Raw genomic sequence first — 24,144 nt, forward strand, 5'->3', positions numbered from 1 at the left:
TAAGCAAGAAATTTCTTTTTCCATTTTGAATGTAATAAACATTTGTTGAGCACATACTATATTTGCGATTCATGAGAAGGATGAGAGGGGGAGACATACAAAGATAAAGAGAGAATAGTCTTTTTTGTTTCAATGAGCCAATACTCTAGTGGAGGAAATAATTGATTGCCTATAATAAGTGCTGAAATCAAAGTATAAGTGAAGGGCTTCCAGTACATAGAGGATGGATTGACCTCTGATTGGTAGAACGGGAGGCTCCCCAAAGATAGTGCTGTTGTTGATGATAATGATGACAGGGTGGATGTTGTGCTGATGTAACAGCTTATCCAACTAATCCAGAAATACAGTTGGTTGCTATGATTTAAAGACTACTCTAAATTAAATGGTAATGTTGCCTTTTTGTTTTTATTTTCAGTGCTGCCACACTTTTCTATCTCAATAGAAACAGAAAATAATTTCATTGGTTATAAGGACTTTAATAATTTTGAAATTACTATAAAAGCAAGGTAAGAAAGTTTTTTTTTTTCAGATTATCTAGCTAAACTGAGTTCCAACTCTAGTGACAGTTGACCAGAGTGAGATGTGTGATCTTTTTCCAGTTTTATTGAGATATAATTGACATACAACATTGTGCAAGTTTAAGGTGTACAATGTGTTGAGTTGATAAATTTATATATCGCTGAGATCTGTGATTTAGTGGCAATGTCTTCCATGACTTTGAAACCGACTGATTGAGAAGACACCATGCCTATAGTTTATTAGCTCATACTGACTTTAGCTGATTCTGATTGTAGTTTTGTTGGTTATTCACCAGATGGGGGGGAAAATCCTAAAGATTTAAGTTCAATGTGTATGTTTAGGAACCAGCATGACTTAGGATATTGGGACTGAGATATGAAACCTTCACTTCTTGTCATTTTTAATGGCTTAATCAGCCAGCTAATGCTGCATAACTACTCTAAGATCCAATGCCTTAAATCCATAGCCATTTATGAGTCAACTGGGCAGTTCTGCTGATCTGGGCCAGGCCAACGTCAGTGGGGCTCGCCCATGTGCCTGCAGTCAGTTGGCAGGTCAGCTGGGGGCCAGCTGGTTTAGGGAGGTCTTACTCACATGCCTGGCAGCTGGCTAGCAGTTGACTGAAGCTACAAGGATGATTGGGCCATGTGTGTTTCTCATCAACCAACTGGCTAGCCTGTAGCAGCAGCAATGCTCAAAGAGAGAAAATGGGAGCATAAAAGTCCTCTTGAGGTTTACACTTTGGGACTGGCACACCATCACTTCCAACACATTCTTTTGACCAAAGCAAATTACAAGACCAGCACAAAGGAAATAAACTCCATTCACACCCAAGGAGCTGCAAAAGTGGTGGATACATGGGGAGGTGGAGAATTGGGGTTATTTTTGCAAGCAATCTACCACAAAAGCTTAGGTCATTTAAAAATGACGATATACTCTAGTTATTAGTAACATTAACCGATTTATATAACTATATGTGTCAGGCACTTTTTTTTTTTGCGGTACGCGGACCTCTCACTGTTGTGGCCTCTCCCGTTGTGGAGCACAGGCTCCGGACGCACAGGCTCAGCGACCATGGCTCACGGGCCCAGCCGCTCCGCGGCATGTGGGATCTTCCCGGACCGTGACACGAACCCGTGTCCCCTGCATTGGCAGGCAGACTCTCAACCACTGCGCCACCAGGGAAGCCCGTGCCAGGCACTTTTGAAAGCACTCTGTACATATTAGCTCATTTAAGCTTTACGAAAACTCTATGAGGTAGATACTGTTACTATCCCCAAATTGCAAATGGAAAAACAGAGGTACATAAATGTTAAGTAATTTGCCCAAGATCATACAGCTAGTAAGTCACTTGGCCTGTCGTTCCAGAATCCATGCCCTCAAATGCTACCCTATACTGCCTCTCTTACTAGCATTTGTTCCTCAAATAGAGTGTTTGTCCCTTAATCTAAACCAGCATAAAAGGCTCACTTGACAGAGAATTGTGGAAATTGACTTCTTTTAATGGAGAGACTTACTTTTTTTGTTCAAACTATGACTAAGGAAAGTTAGCTCTTGCTATAGTATTTGCTGTGCAGAAAGTTTTCTTTATTATTACTTTAATTCTAAACTAAAAAAGGAAATATGCAGTTAGAATTTTTAAAAAGAACATATAACTCTGAGATCGGACATGCTGCTTTTAAAGACATAAAAGAGGATAAAGAGCAGCTCTGCACTGGTATCAAAATCATTGAGGAAGTGATGTGTCCTGTAAGAAAGGGGCCCAGACCTGACTCTTTTGATCTCCTCAAGATCAGTTTTTTTCATCTAGCACATAGTAATAAAAATCTGTACTTTGGCTTTATTATTGTAGCTTTATAAGATGAAATATAACAGTGGATGGTAGGCACTTTAAAGTGTATCAAGTGCTTTATGTAATTTTGAATTGTTATATTTTATCCAGATTTTATTATTGTAACCCTGTTAGCAAAACAATTTTATGGTATGATTGTTTGACAGATATTTTTATAATAAAGTCATCAACGAGGCTGACGTTTATATCTCTTTTGGAATAAGAGAAGACTTAAAAGATAATCAAAAAGAAATGATGCAAAAAGCAATGCAAAGCACAGTGGTAAGAGGTTCACTTGTACCTAAAGATCCGTCATGAATGCTAGAGAGGGAAGGTGACTTCAGAATCATCTAGTCCAATCTCTCATTTTATAGAGGTGTGGAAATTGAAACTTAAAATCCTCCGTTGGTTTCTCACTATCCTTAGGATAAAGTTCACTGTCCTTGGCATTAGCTCCCCTCGCCAGCCCATCTCTCCCTTTCTTCTCCCTTGCACTGGTCACTCCAGTTTCTCAAAATTACCCTAGTCTCTCTTGCCTCCAGGTCTTTGCAGAGCTGCTCCTTCTGCTTGGGAATGCTCTTTCCCTTTGTCCCCTCCTGCCTCTTCTTTGCCCAGCTAATTCCTTCTCATTCTTTGTCTCAATGTGGACACACTTTCTACTCCCTCAGGCCTTGAGTCACTCTCAATGGAGCACGTTTCACACTTTATTGCAGTGGTTCTCAACCAGGGATGACTTTTACCCCCAAGGGGACATTTGGTAATGTCCAGAGACATTTGTGGTTGTCACAACTAGGGAAGAGGATCATTCGGGCACTTAGTGGGTAGAGGCCAGGGATGCTGTGAAACTCCTTCAGGGCAGTGCTCCACAACAAAGAATTATCCTGTCCAAATGATGTCAGTAGTGCTGAGAAACCCTTCTTATTGTATGGTTTATTTACTTCCCTATCATTCTCTACACAAAGCTCTCTGGGGGTCTGAATCATTCCCATTGTATGCCCAGAGCCAGCCTGGTTCCTGGCAAAACATAGGTGCTCTATGAAAATTTATAAGTGAATGAATGAACTCACTGGGAAGTTATTGGTCCATGGTCAAGGGCTAGTGGTTGCTGGAGCTCAGAGTAGAGCCCTGGTCCCCTTTTCTCTAGTTCAGTGTTCTTTACATTATACTGTGGATGGTAAGGGTTCATGTCATTTTGCTCACTGCTGCATATTCACATAGTTTGTATCATCAGTAATTTAGCCTTTGTTCTTTCAAAATACAGTTTTATTTCTTTAAGATATAAATTAAATGCCTCTTTTTAATGCAAGATTCTATGCTAGGCCCTGAGATTTAAAGTTACATAAGACAAAATCCCTGGCCTCATAACACTCAATTTCAGAAGAAAAAAGAAGGCAAAATCTATTTTACTGTTGTGGTTAATAATTAAATAATATCATGTGACTTAACCCCATATCCCATTACCCATTGTGTGTTTTTAAATTAGCGTTTCAATATGTAAGCAGCAAAGTACAAAGTAAATATCATAAAACCCCATAAACTCTCAGTTAAGAGCAAAAGTAAGCTGAGAGGTCTAGAAAGATGATGACTCAGTGATTGGAAGAAGTCATCTTTGCCAGCTAGTACAAAAAAGGCCTGTGGAATCAAATGATGTTTAAGACGCTTCCGTGTCAAAATTCTAAACAAATAGATTAGAAAATAACATTCTGGGCTTAACTGTGGACTCATTTACTCACTTTAGTGGTGACACTAAAGCATTCCTCTGACATTTGTCTTCAATTGAGAGGCTAGTAAAGGCACATTTTGTTCATTTTTTCCTTATAAATTCTTCTGTGAAATAACTCTTTCATTTTCCCCCTTTAAACAGTTGATAAATGGAATTGCTCAAGTCACATTTGACTCTGAAACAGCAATTAAAGAATTGTCCTATGGCAGTCTAGAAGATTTAAACAACAAGTACCTTTATATTGGTGTGACAGTCATAGAGTCTACAGGTGAGTTTGGTTTTTTTTTAAACTTTCTCTTGGGAAATATTTAGACAGCATATTCAAGGTGTAAATAATTTCTACAGTTCTTTCACAGTTCACTTCCTTTTATAGTTAAGTTTTATTTTTTACATCATTAAAAACTGGGATTAGAGTATAGCTCTGCCACCCCCTAGTCACTGGGTCTCTATTGCCTCACTGGCAAGAATGGGATAACTCCTGCCCATTTGGTATTCCAAGTGGGTCTGCAACTTATCTGGCGTGAACATCTGGCACCCCAATTTTCTCACCCAGTAAGAATCAAAATCAAAGAGATTATGTGTGTAAAAACATTAAATAAATTATCATGGAAATGAAAGTTATTACTATGATCATTGTTTTCGTCCCCTTAGCTGTACAATGATGGAGTTGAACAAAGTGCATCCTAAAGCCCTTTTCTTCTGTAATAGTCAGTAATTCTGTTTAAAATTGTAGGTAATGTTTCTAAAATAGATCCAACAATAGTATATCCCTCACAGGGTTATGGTGAGGATCAAAGAGTCAGTATATGCAAAGCACTTAAAACAGCACCTCTTCTTCCTCCTCCTCCTCGTCCTCCCCCTCCCCCTTCCCCTTCCCCTTCCCTCCTCCTCCTTTTTGTCCTCCCCCTCCTCCCTCTTCCTCTTCCTCTCCTCCTCTGCCTCTTCCTTCCTTCTCCTCCCCCTCCTCCTCCTCCTCCTCCTTTTCTCCACCTACTTCTTTCTTAGTATTCTTAACACCTTGTCTAGTACTCTTAATCCCCACTCCAATGGTTTTAATAGTTATTAATTATTACTCCAAGTTGGGTTACTTTTCTTACTTCTGATATGTCTTGATTATTTATGTAACTTATATTTTCAGGTCTATATTGAATCCCCAACCAACCTTGAACAAATAATTTAACCACAGTGAGGCCACTTTTTTTTTCAATAAAATGACTGTTAGATCAAATTATTCCTAAGTCCCCTTCCACCTCTTTGAATTTGTCCTTCTGGGTAGCAGAATGAAAAATTGAGGTAATTATCAAGTTTTTAAGCACTTTGTATGCATCTGATGCTCAACAGATGTGGGAGAATGATGATAACTTTATACTCCCTGCCCTGGCTGTGTTTTTGACATTGTTTTAATGTTTCTTTCTTACTTTTATTTTTCTCAATTTATTACAAACGAATTCAGTTTAAGCAGTATTTATTAGATATGCAAAGAGTGCTGCTAAATATGCAGGCTTACAAATATTAATGATGCGTAATCCCAGTACTCAAGTGGCTTACAAACAAGCATTATCTATAAGACAAGTAAACAAAAACTCTGAACAAGAAGGAATTCCATATGTGCTCTAAGAAAAGTGCTTAATGCTACTGACCTTCAGAAGAAGATGAGCTCCTAGGTGATTGTTGAGCAACCAAGAACGGTGTCCTAAAGATGATTGGTCTTGTCTTGAAAGATAAGTAGGGTTTTGAGGCAGGGATAACAGCCAGGATGAAGTGGGGCACCCTTCACAGAGTGAACATACCAAGAGTGGGAGGTGAAGCTTGATCTTTGAGAATAGCAGATTATTCCTTTCGCTGAAGTATAGGATATATATGTAGGGGTATTAGGGATGTCATACTGGAAAGGAGTTTGGGGATACTAGAGCTTTGTATATCATTCTTAATAGTTTAGCTTAAGTTTTAGCTAATGGGTAACAAACACTATTGGGGTCTTGCCAGTAGACCCTCTGGGTTCTCTCTACCTCAAGCTCTCCTTTTATGTCTTCTCCACTTCTCTCTATATCCCTGCTCTCTAAAGGTGAATGCCCTGTAAGGCTTAGTCTCTGGCCTACCCTTTCTTCTCTCCTTAATGCCTTATACATATTTAACTGAAACTCAGGCCACTGGTGAAAAGTGGTGTCCCTTCCTCGAATTCTTCCTTGGTCCAATCCTATTGCTCTACTTCCACAAGGACCATCTCTGCCCACAAGCCTTGTGTGTAAGGCTTTGGAAACTCCTGAGAAGAGTTTAGACTCTTCTGTGCACTGCCCCTCTGAACCAAGACCCATATCCTACTTGCTGTGGGTAAATGAATGAGTGCAGGAATGGAGTGAATGAATGAATGAGTAGGTCTGTGGAGACATATGAACACAAAATAGCTCCCCACACAGATCAGTACACTCCTAAAAAAGGTCAACATAATCCTTGTCATTTCTTTAGGTGGATTTTCTGAAGAAGCAGAAATTCCTGGCATCAAATATGTCCTTTCTCCCTACAAACTGAATTTGGTTGCTACTCCTCTTTTTGTGAAGCCTGGGATTCCATTTTATGTCAAGGTAGATGATGGGGGGTAACTGCTAAATGTGATTATCTTTTTCTAAAAATATGGGGGTGACAAATGAAAGAAGGATGATGGAGAGGCAAATCACAGAGGGAACTCATTCTGTGTGTGAAATCTGCCCCTCTGACTATGTGGTGGGTGGTGGGAAACTGCAGGCCAGCTTCAGCCTTGGGGATGATAACAACCCTTAGGGCAGTATCACTATTTAGTAAGATAGCCTGTGTTAAGCATTCCCTAAATGAGCATTGCATTAAATGATATGTAAATAAAACCCCATAAGTCTATAGTTCAAAAAACACTAAAGTTTAAAATTATTTGGCAACGTGCTCTTTAAAAGTCTTAAGACAGAGATAGCATTCCTTGAAAATAAACCCCTCTCTCTCACCATTTTTTACTTCCTGTGTGTCTCTGAGGGCGCATTTCTGTGCTTTTCACTCTGCATTCTCTTTGTACATAACTCTGTCTGATCTCATCTCTCTGTATTGTTCTCCATCCTTTCCATCTTGACAATTTCTGTCTGTCCCTGACTCTTTTCTCTATGTTTTTTTTTTCCTCCTTTACAATATTTTCTCTCCTTCCTCCACTTTTCCTTTTTAAAATGCTGCTAGTATGGAGTTAAAACATTCATTTGACCTTTTAATTATATTTTATTGTAGATTAGTGTTCTATATCTTATTATATATAAAACATGCTCTATTACATATATGTTTTATTATATTTATAAAATGGAAATTTTTATTCCCTATCCTTTACAAAGCTAGAGTAGAAATTTTTTATTCTTTGAAGATGTGTTGCTTTTAAAAATCAACTTTAGGATAATTAAAATGGGTTATTTATTACTTACCGTAGGTCACTGGCCTTTAAGAGCAAAAAATTTACTAGACCACAAGCAAGCTTTGGACATGCTTATAACTTCTTAGTGTATATACAACATATTTAATAATATATAACATATTGCTATATAATGCATATAGTAATTTATAATATATTATGGAGTATATTAATATAATATATAATACAAGATCACAAAATATGTCACTATATAGAATTTATTATTTTAAAATATATTTTATATATTTCATATCACATATACAAATAAATAATATAAAATATATCTTTGTGGAAATTCTATATGTCCATATGCATGGCAATGAGAGGTAGAGTTTGAGAAAAAAGAAGATGCGTTTATTGTTTCTCATATCCAAGAGAATCATTCCCAGAAGTGATTGCCTCATTTTTTCCTTTATCCAGTTCTCAACCAATTGAACACACACAGAAATTAGATAGCAGAAGACCTTATCACATCTACGTGGCAGACCTAATGTGATGATATTTATATTCTGAGTCTTCTCGATATACAGGGGAATCCATTCAAGAATGATTTAACTAAATAAGATTAAACCTTTCTATATATAAGCTGAGAACATGCTTCTTTTTCCTGAATTGAATATGAATAATTTATACATTGGTGAGGAGGAGGGAAAATTATTTCAGAATTGTTATGCTTTAAAAGAAGTGATGAGCTCTTGAAATGAATTTGGACTGTTCTGACAAACAGGTGCAGGTTAAGGATTCACTTGATCATTTGGTAGGAGGGGTCCCGGTGACCCTGAGTGCACAAATGCTCGATGTAAACCAGGAGATATGCGACTCGGAGTCAAAGCAAAGTGTAACACGTTCCAGTGATGGAGTAGCTTCTTTTGTGGTGAATCTCCCATCTGAAGTGATGGTGCTGGAGTTTAAAGTGAGCTGAATTCTTCTGTTAAATTTTCTGGGACAGTGTGTACTTTTGACTGTGTGTTTTGGCCAATGTGCAGAACAAATGCGGCAGATTTTATACATGAGTCCAGTGAATGGTTCCACAATTTTGCATCCAAAAAAAGAAAAGAAAAGCACCAGAGGCAATCTGCAAATTCATTGAATGGTCCTTGAGGAAGATAAATCTATCAGTTTTTTATTTGGGGTGAATTATTTTCTCTTATGTCTGTAAGACTGTATTAGAATCTAGAAGTATCAAAATAGGTATAGCAGTGGAAATCAGTGATAGAAATATTCTCTGTTTCCCACCTCCCAACTTTTTATCTCTTTTCAGGGCCACAAAAAAGCCAAACGTGGAAGCCTCTCTTTTGTCCAGCTGTATGAGTCACTCTACCTTAGAGCTCACTTAATAGTCTTCTCTCCCAGCAAATAATATTTAGGTTTCCAATCCCAAATAAAAAATGAGTAAGTTAGTAATGCATGTCAATGACCCCAGCATGCATAGATTCACTATCATCTACTGAGCCCGTATGAAGTGCTAGGCATTGTGCTAACCATTTTGCAGCTGAGGAAACAGAGGCTTTTAACCTTTCTTATGGTTAAATAACTTATCCAGACAATAAATGATGGTACTCAAGAGGCAAACCAATGCCTATCTCACTCCCGAGCATGGGCTATTAACCAACCCCTCTGCTGTCGAAGGCCGATATTGGTGCCATGATATCATTTCTGCCCCACTCTGTTTGTAAGCCCTTCTCTGTGCCACGACTTCACAATGAAACTGGGCCAGAGAGTCTGTGTGATGTCCATTCACAACTCCTGTCCCCAGTCCTCAGGACCTCCCCACTGCTCCCCTTCCAACCCATAGGAAAAGGAGTTCCCAACTCATCATGACACTTCAGGAAGGGTGCCAATATTCCAGGAGCATCTTTCTCTCTTCACTTCACCAGACTTTCCCACCATAGCCCACAATCCCATATTATCCCAATTATTGTCCATAACCTTTGTAGAGTTACTTGATACCACAGCTGTACAAACACTTTGGAGTAATGGATTTCTTTTTTCTTTAGAATTTGGTGTTGTGAATTTTAGAAATTTATAAAGCAAAGAAAGGAATTGAAAAGGTATGTTTCACAGAAAACATTACATCACAGTCCATGTATCTTTTTTCACTTTTTTTCCTTTTCAGGTCAGGACCAAGGACCCAGACCTTCCAGAAGAAAATCAGGCCAGCGAAGATTACCGAGCAATAGCATATTCATCTCTCAGCCAAAGTTATCTTTATATTGACTGGACTGAAAACTATAAACTTTTGCTTGTGGGAGAACATCTGAATATTGTTGTTACCCCCAGAAGTCCATATATTGACAAAATAACTCACTATAATTACTTGGTAAGTATAATAATGATAGATTTACACCTATCTATTCCCCCACCTGATTTTCCTTTGCTTATAGAAAAGCGTTAGAATGATCCCTTACATATATTCTTACAAAGCACTTTCCAAAACATCATCTAATTTGATAATCAGTTTTTCAAAAGCCTTTGAGACAGGGCATGATTTTCATGACTACTTCACAGATGAGGAAACTGAGGGACAAAGAGGTTAAAGACTCACTACAGTCACTCAGTTGGGAAGAGGAAGGTTGTAGTTAGATTAGACCTGGGAACCTCTGACTCTGTGTTATATGCCTTTCACCAAAGACAGCCTGATTCCTCCATAGAGAGAGCCTGATTAAATTCTCACATTACCTCTGCTCTACTTCATGGCCAAAGATTACATGCCTAGACCCATTTAAAATATGTGCATTTCATTGGAAAAAAGAGGGGACCCAAATCCTGTTCTTAAGGGTTGAGTCATATCATACTTGCTCCAGCAACATCCCTGTTACATCACTTAAATTAAACGGAGGTGTCAGTCAAGGCTGGCAGTGAAAGGTAGGAAAGAATGTAAAAAAAATGTTAAGGGCTTCCTGACAATTACCCAAGAAATGGAATTAATTATTCTGATGATCAGGCCAAACAGGTGATGATGATTTTTTTCAACAGTTTTGAAGAAGAAATTTAAAAATAAATGAGGACCATACTGACTGATGAATAATTAGGGGACTTGTTTAGGGACTACGTACCAAAACCACATATACAGTCCTGTTCTCTAAGGACAATTTAAGGGATCTTTGAGGACATTTTGGCTTCATATGATTTTTAGGGTGGTTTTTTTTTAACCTCACACCTCCAATTTAGTACCTAATCTCTGGCTTTAAAACTTAAGGCCAGAAATTAGGGAAAAAGAAGATGCACTCTACCTCCTCATCTATATTTTTTAATCAACTAAACAAGGAGATGTTAATGACAGTGTGATGACATTAAACAGATTTGAGGTCAAATTTTAGCTCTCTGAATTCGTAGCTAGGTGGTTTTGAACTGAAATCAGTATGACATTTAGTTAATTCCTGAACCTCAGTCCCTTTATCTGCACAATGGAGATAGTATTCCTATGCTTCTGGTTATTATGGGAACTAAAAGAGTTAATTAAATGTAAAGTTCCTGGCACATAGTAGGCCCATACAATGTTAACTTTCTTTTTCTTTAACGTAATTTCTACTCCAGCTCCAAGCTCCATCCTGAAGCAAATGTTTTGTTTTTATAATTACCGTTGCTACTGCTGTTTATTTTTAGATTTTATCCAAGGGCAAAATCGTTCACTTTGGCACAAGGGATAAACTTTCAGATTCAGATTATCAAAGTATAAACATTCCAGTGACACAGAACATGGTTCCTTCAGCTCGTCTCCTGGTCTATTACATTGTTACAGGAGAACAGACCGCAGAATTAGTGTCTGACTCAGTCTGGTTAAATATTGAAGAAAAGTGTGGCAACCAGCTCCAGGTAAGCCACAAACTATAAGTCACAATCCAACTTTCTTCTGAATAAAGGGGCTGTAAATGCAGCTATCTGTGAAGTTTTTGTGTCATACAAATGATATTTTCTTTTTCAAATGACCTTATAGGTTCATCTGTCTCCAAGTGCAGATACATATTCCCCTGGCCAACATGTATCTCTTAATATGGCAACTGAGTTGTATTCCTGGGTGGCTTTAACGGCAGTGGACAGTGCTATATACGGGGTGCAAAGGACAGCCAAGAAACCCCTGGAAAGAGTTAAGTAGTGCATGGCCTTGGTTACTGGGGTGGCCCTATGCAATACTTCACAAAGTGTGGCCATTAGGGTAAGTCGTGGGGGAAGAATTAAGGGAAGACTAGACCTGCTTTTCTATAGTCTACTCAAAACAGTGACTCTTAGGAAGGTAAGCCATCCTCACGTTAGCCTCTAAAGCCCAGGTCTATCCATTTTTACTTTTCCAAGTATGGAATTAAGCACTTTAAAAACATATGCCATGATAGCAATTACATTCATGGGCAAAGTGCCATTGATTGGGAGGGTTTGGAGATTTGGGAGCAGGGAGTTTATAGTAGCAGCAACAGAGAAGAATGAATAGGCAACCACTGGGGGTTTTTTGGGTTTTGTGTCCTTTTTCTTACTCATTAAAATCTGTGGCCCAGAAGAATCTGAAAATGATTCACTTCCCCTAAGTTCCCATTTATCTCCCCTAAGCTCTGCTTCTATTTTCTAGGCTTGAATTTCTTTGAAGGAGGAAGAAAGAACTGAGAAACTATTAAGTTAAAAACATTCAGAAAGGAAAAAACATTTGGGGTCAAAATTAAAACTGGAAAAAGCCTCCCCCCGCAAACAAGTTCTCACCCACTTACAACCTAGAGCCCTCTTCCCCAAAATGCAAGAGATTGTGCTCTTTTTTCTATTAGCGACTTAAAAATTAGCTTGTTTATTAAGTCACTTATTCATATATTCACTCATTTATTCTTTTTTGAACATTATATTGATTGCAGTATGCATCCTGTGTACAACACAGCATGGGGTCAATTTCGAAGAATCACCTCATCAAAGCTTAAGACTTAGTTCTTGATTTAATTTTGAATAGATAAGTATTTCTAAATACAAAAGGACAAACTAAAGGAATGAAGTTGGGAAATTTGGTCTTTGCCCATCTGATAAATGAGTGGGCTGTGCATTTCACAGACTTTTTAGAACCATGTAACAACTTGTACCTTTAGTTTTTCAGAGGAATGATTTCCACATCTGAATAGGCTCACCATTTTGCCTTTTGTTAACTCCTAAGAATTATTAAATTAACTAACTACCTCTGGACAGGTATTTCAAACTTTAGAGAAGAGTGACCTGGGCTGCGGGGCAGGTGGTGGCCGCAACAATGCAGATGTATTCCACCTGGCTGGGCTCACCTTCCTCACCAACGCAAATGCAGATGACTCCCAAGAAAATGGTAAAACACTCAGTACTTTTTGTTTATTCTTCAAATTGATTCCTGAAATTTACATGGATGATTTGCCTCCCAGACCTCAGTTTTGTCCCTCCTCCAGAATATTCTCTACACTGATCTTATAATGACATGACTAGGTAACTCCTCTGTATAAAATGTTTCATTAGCCTTCAAGATAAAGTACAAATTCTTTACTGTAATACTCAAGGCCTTCCATGATCCTCTCTCCAGCTCTTTCCAGCTGTTTCTCATCTCACTCTACATGACCTTATGTCTAAGCCATACAGAACCAAGTTAGTTATGGGTGGCACTATTTTACATCTTTGGGCCTTTCCTTATTAGGACTGCTTTCCCTTTTATTAGCCTGGAGAAGCTAGAAGAAGAATCATCTCCTTAATTTGGCCTCTTCCCCATATAGAATTGATCATTACCTCCTCCTTTAATAGGGGGAATACCATAGGGAGGACTAGATCTATTTATAGCAGTGCATCATTGTACATTCTTACACTTAATTACACACCTTGTCTCAGTCACTGCACTGGGAGCTCTTTAAGGGCAAGGACCACATCTTAATCATCTTCTTTCTGTGGTTTTAAAATTGTTCATAATTATACGTGATACTATTATTTGTAGTAATATAAACACCAAAAATAATTAAAATACCATACCTAACGGAAACATGGCTCACTCTAAAAGCTTAGATATTTCCTTGTAATCAGTGGATCAAAAAGGTTGCAGGATTAAAAACCAAATTCAGATCAAACAAGTCAAACTGTGTGACAATAGATCGTGAGCCCCTCTAAAAACAAGTCATATTGAGATGTGTAGTGTGCGGTGCTTAGTCGAAAGCAGGTTCTCAATATTTGTTGAATGAATGATGTGAATGTTTTAAAAAGTTAAACAATTTCACGGAATTTTGTGGTTTTTGAGATTTTATCTCCTTTTTCCCCTTCTTTTTCTTTATCTTTTTAAAACAGATGAACCTTGTAAAGAAATTCTCAGGCCAAAAAGAACGCTGCAAAAGAAGATAGAGGAAGAAGGTACTCTAAAAGTTTCATGTGATTGCCAAAAGGTTATGATTGTGTCATTCAAAAGGTGGAGAAAAGTAAACATTATCTAATTTCTCCTAATTCAAATAGAATGGGTGAAAAGAAAGATATGTACAGACATCTAGCTCACCTCCCCTGGAAAGGTTAATCCAAATTAATCCAATAGTTCATTTGCCATAACCTTAATCTGAGGGAAATAAGTCTTTGTTATTTCTATCTCTAAAATATAAAAGATTAACTTTTATTTGTCACAAATATTTCCTCTCTGCAAACTTCATCTAGTAATTAAAATCATATTCTTCCATTTTATTCTAACAAAATCCATGATTTAAGTAACTTTGAGATATACCTGGAAGTCTATCTCTTCTTGCATACATTTAACAGTTAAGAGTATTTTAGATTATTTGGGGGGGGGAAATAATCCCAACAGAAATTATTTTTAAGTATTATTCAGAACAGAGATATGATAATTGGCAATGCTATAATAGAAAGAACATTGAACCAGGAGTCAGTGCCCTGAGCTCAACTAATAAAGATGTTTATAGTAGTACAATAATACTTTCCATCTGTATATGAGTCATTTTAATTCTAACCTTCATTCTAAGTCTTAATGATATGAAAAGAGAGATACTGATTAATCGAAGCACTTATGATGAGGAAAGATGCCACTGGTGAAGAAATGTTTGAAACCACAAACCACAAGAAACGTTTGAAAAAAATAGGATTTTTAGCTTGAAGAAGAACATACTTGTATAATGATGATAACTATCTTCAGATATTTTCAGGCTTCTCAGATCATTAACTTATGTTACTCAAAGGGTGCTGACCCCAAGGTGCCAGTTTCAAAAGTCAGTACTCAGCTTAGTTGCAGGAAGCTCTTAACCATTTAGTGCAAATCAGAGTGGACTACCTTATGAGGCCACATTCTCCCATTCCTAGGGTAGTTCCAAAGCGGGCCTGGACAGTCAACTAGCCATGGCTGTTGTGGGGCTGGAGTCCTGTGACAGCAGAAATCCAGTATCCCTCAAGAGCCTTTCTAAGCCTGAGATGTTTTGACTCTATGCATAATCAAGGGCACTTGAATTATTACCATTTCAGCTGCTAAATACCAATATACAAAGTTGAAGAAATGTTGTTATGATGGAGCCTATCGTAATGATGATGAAAACTGTGAGCAGCGAGCCGCTCGGATTAAGATAGGCCCAAGATGCGTCAAAGCTTTCAAGAACTGTTGTGCCATCGCAAGCCAGTTCCGTGCTAATGAGACTCATAAAAATATCCAATTGGGAAGGCTACGTAAGTTTGACATTTTCTATTGGAAAATATGGGGAACTTGATGTAATTTGATGCTTCCAGAAAAGGTGGTTTACATGCTCTATTTAAAATGGGAAGTAGAAAAGATAACTTGCAAATGCTGTTAAGAAAAAAATTTTGTTGTCATTTTTGGGAATCAGAATAGGTATATATAGTACAGAGCAGAGTGCACTAGTCCGTAGTCAAGACCCAGGCGAGTTTGAAGCTGACTCATTCTATAAACGTGAATGATTATTTATCCTCTCTGAGCCTCAATCTCCTCATTTTTAAAGCAAGAAGCTTGGGCCAGGTGATCTCTAATATGCCTTTGAGTTCTAAAATTCCATGGTTCTGTGATATCACAACCATTAAAAATTCTGTTTATACCTATACTGACCACATATAGCAAAAGATTTCTAAATGTAGCATAACCTTAAATGTACTCACATAAAGTTGAAATCTTATTTCAATTTCAACCACAATATACATTTTCAGAATTTATAGAACTCTCATTAACATGTTTTCAGAACTTTTAAGACTTTCAACTCACTTATATACAGTCAAAACAAACAAAAGCAGAGTGACAGATCCTGTTTGATTGTTTTGCTTAACAGTATGTCTTTTTTGGTTGTTGTTGTTACTTTTTTTCCTTTTTAAAAATATTTATTTATTTATTTATTTTTGGCTGCGTTGGGTCTTCATTGCTGTGCACGGGCTTTCTCTAGTTGCGGTGAGCAGGGGCTATTCTTTTGTTGTGGTGCACAGGCTTCTCATTGCGGTGGCTTCTCTTGTTGCAGAGCATGGGCTCTAGGCGTGAGGGCTTCAGTAGCTGCGGCACATGGGCTCAGTAGTTGTGGCTCGTGGGCTCTAGAGCACAGGCTCAGTAGTTGTGGCGCATGGGCTTAGTTATTCCACGTCATGTGGAATCTTCCCAGACCAGGGCTCGAACCTGTGTCCCCTGCATTGGCAGGCGGATTCTTAGTCACTGAGCCACCAGGGAAGTCCTTAACAGTATGTCTTAAATGTCATCATTCTGAGTGGGTACATTTCTGCAGAAATAAATTCTTGTGGCCATTTATCAAAACCAGGTTATTAGATATATTTAGGTTGTTTTCAGATTTTTGCTTAGTACACACAGTATTTTTTATGAATAATCTAGTACGTATCCATCTTTTGTGGTCCAGTTTTTCAACTCTAATCATCTGGGTTGGCATCAGCTGCCTGGAATTCAGCCTCTGTAGCTCCCTCCTCTCTGTCCCTTGTTCTAGACAGCTTGGCCTCCCAAATTCCCATGGATGGTGTTGCAACTCTGCCAGGGTCTGTATGGGTTTCTCTCCCTGCTCTAAAGCCTGTAAACTACCTCCAGACAGTAAACCTGGATAATTTTAGGGTTCATCCAATCTGTCTCCCTTTTCTCAAGGATCACTGTCCTGGCTCACTTATGCTCTAATATTTGAAAGCTCTTGTGTCTGGCTTTCTAGTTTTCTTAAGGCAGAGGTGTAACTCCAGTCCCTATCAGTGCATCTTGGACAGAAGCATTCTGTCCATTATTTTTTTTTCTGTCCATTTTTATTAAAGAAAATATAAATAAATTTCTGAGGTAAGGCAGATAATCATATAAACCTCCCTATTTTACAAAATAAAAACAATTATTGCAATTTTTTAAATGCAAATAACTTTATAGACTAATTAGTATCTTGTATAATTTCCCAAACATGAAACATTTAGCAATTTAAAAAACAAATTATTAAACATATTTTTAGGCTTTATTCATTTTGTCAGTGCCACTAGTGGAGAAATCCTAAGGCCTTTATTGTTCTATTTTGAACATGTGTTGAAATCACTAAACAAAATGTTTTATTGACCTTTCCGAAAATGCTTAAGCTATTGACTAATGTCCATATTTTAAAATTCAGCTCTAAGTAGAATTTATGTTGTTTTTCCGTAACCAAATATACTTTTCCCCCCAGATATAAAGACTCTTTTACCAGTAACCAAACCAGAAATAAGGACTTATTTTCCAGAAAGCTGGTTATGGGAAGTTCATCATGTCCCCAAAAGGTATTATATTTCTTTGACATTTCTCTGAAAAATATGGGAAAATGCAAATATTCTGACCAAAAATCTGGAAACTACCCATTTCCCAATATTTAATTTAAGAGTTAAGATTATACCACCATTGGGTCAAATTTTATTTTACTTCTTTTTTTTTAGCGTGTGATTTCTTCTAATAATTGGTTCCAGGTCATGATTAACTCTTGGGGAAGAAGGGTACCATTCCATTCAACTTCATTCCATTTCAGGTAGCCTTTACCGAGCACAACTGTGTGCTTTACACTGCATTATGCAGCTGTTTTCATCCTGAAATATCTGTAACTACAAAACATTGATTAATAGGGAGAAAGGTTCTTTTCTCGTTAAAGTCCTTTATTCAACACATGTTTATAGAATGCCTACTCTGTACCAGGCACTGAAAACAGTGCCCCTTCCCTGAGTGTCATCCTTCCTCAGGTGGGCCAGGGGGTTGGGGGTTGGGGCTCAAAGCACAGACTTTCCAAGGAGCCGTCAAGGCAGTGAGTTCAGGGCCTGACATCCGACTTCTAATGGGTCTCCTGGCCTCTACCCTTGTCCTGCCTGATTCCTCCTCCACAGTGTTGTCCACTTCATCTGACATTGCCCCTTGGCTAGCATTTCCCCTCTCAGACCTTTCCACCACTGTCCCCCACCCAGTGATTGGATGTATTGCCCCTCTCAATGAACTCTGTTGCACATATCACACAATATAATAATGTCCTGTTTACCTGACTGTCTTCCACATTAAAATGTAAATACTTCCAGGACAAGGACTAAATTCAGGTTAGTTTTATATTCAGGACCTGGCATAGGGTCTGGCTTCTAGAGGCACTAAAATAAATTTGTTGAATCAATGCACACCGCCTCTGAACTTTTTAAAAGTTTTATTGGTACAGTTATTACAGTGAATCGCAATTTATATACTGAACTATTTCTTCCACTAGACCGTGAACTGCTTGAGAGCAGGACTGTATCTATGAGTGCTGTGTACTCAGTATTTAGTGCTATGCTTGACACAAAGTTGGTGCACAATAGCTGTTTGTTGAATGAGTATAAGCTTGATCTTAATCAGAAATTTTTAGTTATATCAACTTCGTTATGAGCAGTGTTAAAATGCATTAGTATTTTGCTTCCCTATTTTAGAACATACTACACAATAAACATAATTTTTTTCTTTGAATTGTATGTTTTGAATTTACAATGTTTCAAAGACATCCTTCTGAATTTGAATTCTCACAATACAAGTGAAATATCTAAAAACATGGAATGAGTATAAGAGTTACTGAATAAACTTTTCTTGCTTGATTTTTCTTTAATACCTGATGTGATTTTGTTCTGTTGTGATTTTTTTCTTTCTTCTAAAGTAGTATGAAGCAAGAATTCTGTTAATGCAAGCTGTCAATTTGGGTTAATCAATGTTCCGATGTATTTGAATATATCAACATTTTAACTTTCAGAAACCAGTTGCAGTTTGTGCTACCTGATTCTCTAACTACCTGGGAAATTCAAGGTGTTGGCATTTCAAATAGTGGTAAGCAAATTGAAGTTATATACTCATGTAAGGAATGATTTGATTTGGCAAAATGCAGTTTTTTGTTATTGTTTTTTTAGTTTACACAGGAGTTAAGTGGTGTCATTTATTAAAACCTATTTTTAATGTATTACAAAGAGACTTAGATGTGCCCACATTGTGGACTGTATCAGTTTCTTCTTTTGTTCTTCTATTAGCCATCATTTTATAAATACTGATGTGAAGCCCCCATTTTCCTTTGTATTTTTTCAGTGAGTAGAAGATTCAGTAGAGTTAGAGAAAAATATATAATTTCTTCCCTGGACTAGTGCCCTTTTGTGGTGATTTAGTGCAGACAGTTTATAAATAATTTCAGGCTTGGCTTGTTTGCTCGCTATATTTTGTTCTTATAAATCTTGGTTTCCACAATCAAAATTTTATGCCAATTAAATGGAACCAATAATGAATATCTAAAAAAGAGATTTGGTGCTCTAGTTAATAAACGTTCTCACGCCTTAAATAGAATTAAATATTTGTTGGACAAATGAAGTTTTCTGTTAATACCAATAATTATTGAATGAAGAACAATGATAAAAGAATAGATCTTAAAAGTTCTTACCACAAGAAAAATAATTTGTAATATGTGTGGTGGTGGATGTTAACTAGACTTATGTATACAAATATTGAATCATGTTGTACACCTGAAGCTAATATAATATTATACTTCAATTATAGCTCAATTTAAAAAAATCAGTGAGTAGAAAATTCAAGGACATGGGGTGTTAGGGCAGAGAAAAACATCATCTAACTTTCATTTTTTCCTTGAAGCAAAGCAAATCTGAGACATTTTAATACTAATAAGGCATTATGGGAATTCCCTAATATGCTTCAACTTTGCTTTCACTTTGGGCTGAAGGTATATGTGTTGCTGATACTCTCAAGGCAAAGGTGTTCAAAAATGTCTTCCTGGAAATGAATATACCATATTCTGTTGTACGAGGGGAACAGATCCAGTTGAGTGGAACTGTTTACAACTATAGAACATCTGGAATTCTGGTAAGTATTTATGGTATGTTCAAATAAATGGAAAAAATGAAGATGTCCCTGATTTTCTGAGAATTCTATTAATGGAATTATCACATACATACACACACAAACTCAACTCAGTGAAGGGAAGAAGAAAAGAAGAAGAGTTAAGATAACTATTCATACAACCCCAATTCAATGAAGAATACAAGTCCTTAAGATAATCAATGTGCTGTGGAGGCTCAGAGAAAGATGAGCTTACATTTGGTTCATTCATCGCCCTGATCTCCTTATCTCTAACAACCCTTTCCTTTCCTCCATTTTAGCCATTCACACTCTTCACTTTGCTGATCTTGTCTTCCCCCTGGAAAATTTGATTTCAAACATCTCACCAACTGACCACCTCCTACCTATCCTTCTGACTCATTAACCTTGTTACTTTGTAGCTACAGTTCTACAGCATCATTGAAACCTCCAGCCCTTTGACTCCATTACTTTTTATTCTTCATTAGCCTTCTTATGCTAAAGTCTTTACTTCACTCCTTGTTCAGGCTAGAATTCATAAGCCATCATTATAGCCTCACTGATTAAAAACATGTCAACTCCCTTGATCCCCTTTTGCTCTGGGGTACACTCTGTGAAAAACTCCAGCCATGGCCAGACCCACCATTTGTCTTCTTTTTGCCAACACATTTCTAAACAGAGTTACACATTAGGCTGTCTGATTTCACTTGAAAATCACAATCACAAAATTTTATATAGGAACTCAATGCAGTCTGAAAATCTGACTCTTTTTTTTAAAGCTCTAATTTTATTCTTAGACATGAGTATTTCAGTGGTCTCCAAATATTTCGCTTATAGCTCCCTAAATCTTTTTGGAAAAACTAAGTACCCCATTGGCACATTTTTAAATTGGCATCTAAAATTTTTCATCATAAGTTCAAAATAATATGCAAATTTATAACTGGGAATACTTGAGTATTGATATTTTAAAAATAAAACTGTTATATCAAACTTTTAAAGGTATACAGCGAATCTAAATACCATAGCAATCCATTTAAAAATACCCAAATAAACTCTTGTGAACAGATTATATACCATTCCTTTTATCTGTGAACTCATATTTCCATTCCACTCTCCTAGTGTTATATATTTTACACTTGAATGTTTTCTATCGATTACTCTCTCATACTTTGATGCAACAAAAATATGTACATATGCTGAAATTGAATTATTTTTAAGTTTTATGATTATAAGCCTCTAAGTGTCAAATAATTGCTTGCTGATCTAGTTAAAAATGTATTCAGGTCTTGATAGGTATTATCCTGAATTTATAAATTACTGTAAGGGAAACTGACTTGTCTACAATATTGAATTTTTTACATCTCTTCATTCTTTTGCTTTATGTACTAGATCAGGGGTCAGCAATCTATGGCCCATGGGCCAAAACTGGCCTGCTCCCTCTTCTTTTATGGCCTATAAGATAAGAATGTTTTTCACATTTCTAAAAGGTTGAGGGGGATAAGTAGAAGAAGAAGATTTCATGGCACATGAAAATTATATGAAATTCAAATTTCAGTGTCCATAAATAAAGTTTAAAGCCACACCCGTTGTGTAGGTATTATCCATGGCAGAGTTGAGTAGTTGTGACATAGACCGTATGTACTGCTTTCATTGCATTGCATTACTGCTCAGAGCACCACAAAGTGCAATGACATAATTATAATTAGACAGTATTTTAAGTGTCACACATCTCATGGTACTGCCATATTTTAGTTAATTTTTAAATTATCAGTGCCGTATTCATCATATCAAAACAAGAAACAAGAACATCTGAGATATCTCAGGATAATTACCGATTAATTACCTTTCCTCTTGAGTACAGATCACACTTTCCTATTTCTTTACATCTAGTAACTTTGCATTGACCCTTGGACTTTCTTAATGAAATGTTATAGAGACTCTGGATTCTATTATGATCCTCCGAAGAGCTTTCATCTTGGTTTGTGTGTTTTAGCAGGCAGTTGGCTGAATTAATCTCAAACTTTGAAATCTCATTTCAGTTCCTTTAGCCTTAGCTGGGATGCTTAGAATCTGTGCTGTGCGTAGTTCAAGGGTTGACCAGGTTTGAGCAAAGTTTATATGCTGAACCTGGAGGTCCTTCACTTTTCCGCTGTGGTGGCTGTGCCATACTCTGTCCCTTGGTTCTTTAAGCCAATAAGATGGCAGGTTCTACTGGAGGTTTAGCTACTCCTTAAGGGGCTAATGGTGACTGCCCTCAGGTTAAAACTGTAAAAAAATAGGACCCTCACACAGTGCCCCTCCTTTCTTCTGAGTGTCACCTTCTCTTCCAATCTCTAGTGCCTTCAGGTTGTTTTTGGTTTTTTTAAATATGTATTTTGTCTAGAGCTTATAATTATTATTTGCAGAAGAGTTATCCAAGTAGGAGCTACTTGGCTATTTCTGAAAGCAGAACCACTGCCAGAATTTTTGGGTTTTGGGTTTGTTTTTTTGATATTTGTTATCAGTTTCAAAAGTTGCTTTCTATCTCAATTTACTAAGAGTTTTTATAATGAATTCATGTTGAATTTGATCAAATCACTCTTCTGTAACTATCCTTAACTACCCTACGCCGGCTCTCCAGGGGGAATCACTGGCCTCAGGTGACCCAAAAGTCTTCTTTAACTCCTGCCTCACCCACCCTAGTTGTTGTGTTTCCCAAGAAGATGGTTAAGAGGGAAAAGGAGCTTACCATTTTTGAGAAATTCCTCAAAATTAGTTGTTGAATGTTGTTACTCTTCCTTGTTTACCTGCTTGATTTATTCTGGATCTTACAGATTTATTATTTTTGGTATAGTTCTGTCAGTTCACTAGATTTTGGAGAGGAGATGAAAAATATTCACTGTTTGAGCCAGAAGTCAGTAGGTATCATTATTATCCCCATTACAAAGATGAAGAAATGGAGGGTCATGCAATGTGCTCTTGTCACACAGGAAATGGCAGAGCCAAGATTTGAACCTAGGTCTTTCCGGAGCCAGAGTCTGGCTGTATAATGGGGTACAAGTGGGAAGTTAATAAGAGGCAAGATTGGAAAAGTTGGTCGGGGGCATATTAGGCAAGACCTTAAATGCCAAGAGATGGAGTTTCCAGTCTTTCATAAAACAATTTATTGAATACCAAAGGCTGAGCTATAAGATACAAAGATGAATAAGACACACAGAGTGCCTGAGCCTGGGCTCCCGCTGCCTAAAATATAAACATGTAAAGAGACAGTGTAACAAATGCTATCACGACAACATGAACAAAGAACTTCAGTAGTGTTGTACCCGATTTAGTAGGTAACAGTCTAAGGAATGTTAGATGTTTCTGAGCCAGTGTTGAGCTTTCTAGACATCCTGTCACATTGCTAAGCTCTATGGCAACTGGTTTGTGTGTTTTAGAAAATCTGAAATGAGCTTTCTCTACAGCCTTGGAATCTAAGGGATTGTTTAACGAGTACCAGGGGAGAGTTTTTGTCCAGATGAATGTAATCAGGGCGTGCTTTCCTTATCATAAAATGTTTTGAAATAATTGTTCACTGGTGATATTTCAGTTCTGTGTTAAAATGTCTCCCGTGGAGGGAATCTGTTCATCGGGAAGTCCAGACATTGACCCTCAGGGGAAAAGTTCCTCCAAATGTCTGCCCCAGAGAATAGAGGGCTCCTCCAGCCACTTGGTGACCTTCAGCGTGCTTCCTCTGGAAATCGGCCTCCACAACATCAGCTTCTCACTGGAGACTTCTGTTGGAAACGAAATCTTAATAAAAACATTACGAGTGGTGGTAAGAAAATATGCTTTTTAAAAATTCTTTCAAAAACACTTTTTTCTTTCTGAAAAAAAAAGTTATCAGCAACTCATGCTTAAGTGATTCAGAAAGAGACACACAGAGAGAAAATGATAACACAAACATAACAAAATGTTAACATTTGGGGGGATCTGGGTGGAGGTTATCTCAGATATTTTTGGACTATTCTTATAACTTTTCTTTAAGTCTGAAATTATGTTTTTAAAGTTTAAATAAAACAATGATACTTGCTCATTGTAGAAAGCATGGAATACTGAAAAACCACAGAGAAGAAAATTAAAACCACCAAAAACCCCTACAACCAGAGATACCCAATTTTAACATTTTGGTATATAGTTTTCTGGAATATTTTTTTCCCCCAACACATTCAGAAAATGTTTTGAAATCTGTGCCAGATATTATGCTAAGTACTGGAGCTACAGCAATAAATAAGATAGGATCCATGCATTTATAGTTTAGAATTTATAGTCTAGAAAATTTTCCATTTTGTAAATGAGTAAACAGGCCAAAAAAGGAAGAAAACTATCATTTCTTAAGTACTGTTTACCCACACAGTCTGTTGAGAGTTTTCATG

The 24,144-nt window shown here is 37.2% G+C and overlaps 1 protein-coding gene across 1 annotated transcript in view; it reads left to right on the forward strand.

The window, feature by feature from the left end:
- The window catches only part of C5 (complement C5), a 79,726-nt gene that overhangs the window by 17,471 nt on the left and 38,111 nt on the right, over positions 1–24,144 (forward strand). The window contains exons 7-21 of the mRNA XM_060100586.1: positions 416–506; positions 2,518–2,632; positions 4,215–4,341; positions 6,540–6,655; positions 8,219–8,404; positions 9,608–9,811; positions 11,098–11,307; positions 11,429–11,578; positions 12,649–12,778; positions 13,753–13,815; positions 14,923–15,120; positions 17,088–17,178; positions 18,648–18,721; positions 19,617–19,756; positions 23,319–23,546. Of these exons, the coding sequence (XP_059956569.1) occupies positions 416–506; positions 2,518–2,632; positions 4,215–4,341; positions 6,540–6,655; positions 8,219–8,404; positions 9,608–9,811; positions 11,098–11,307; positions 11,429–11,578; positions 12,649–12,778; positions 13,753–13,815; positions 14,923–15,120; positions 17,088–17,178; positions 18,648–18,721; positions 19,617–19,756; positions 23,319–23,546 (2,123 nt within the window). The remainder of the gene's footprint in view (positions 1–415; positions 507–2,517; positions 2,633–4,214; positions 4,342–6,539; positions 6,656–8,218; positions 8,405–9,607; positions 9,812–11,097; positions 11,308–11,428; positions 11,579–12,648; positions 12,779–13,752; positions 13,816–14,922; positions 15,121–17,087; positions 17,179–18,647; positions 18,722–19,616; positions 19,757–23,318; positions 23,547–24,144) is intronic.

This window comes from Mesoplodon densirostris, chromosome 6 (genome assembly GCF_025265405.1).
Source record: "Mesoplodon densirostris isolate mMesDen1 chromosome 6, mMesDen1 primary haplotype, whole genome shotgun sequence".
Lineage (NCBI taxonomy): Eukaryota > Metazoa > Chordata > Mammalia > Artiodactyla > Ziphiidae > Mesoplodon > Mesoplodon densirostris.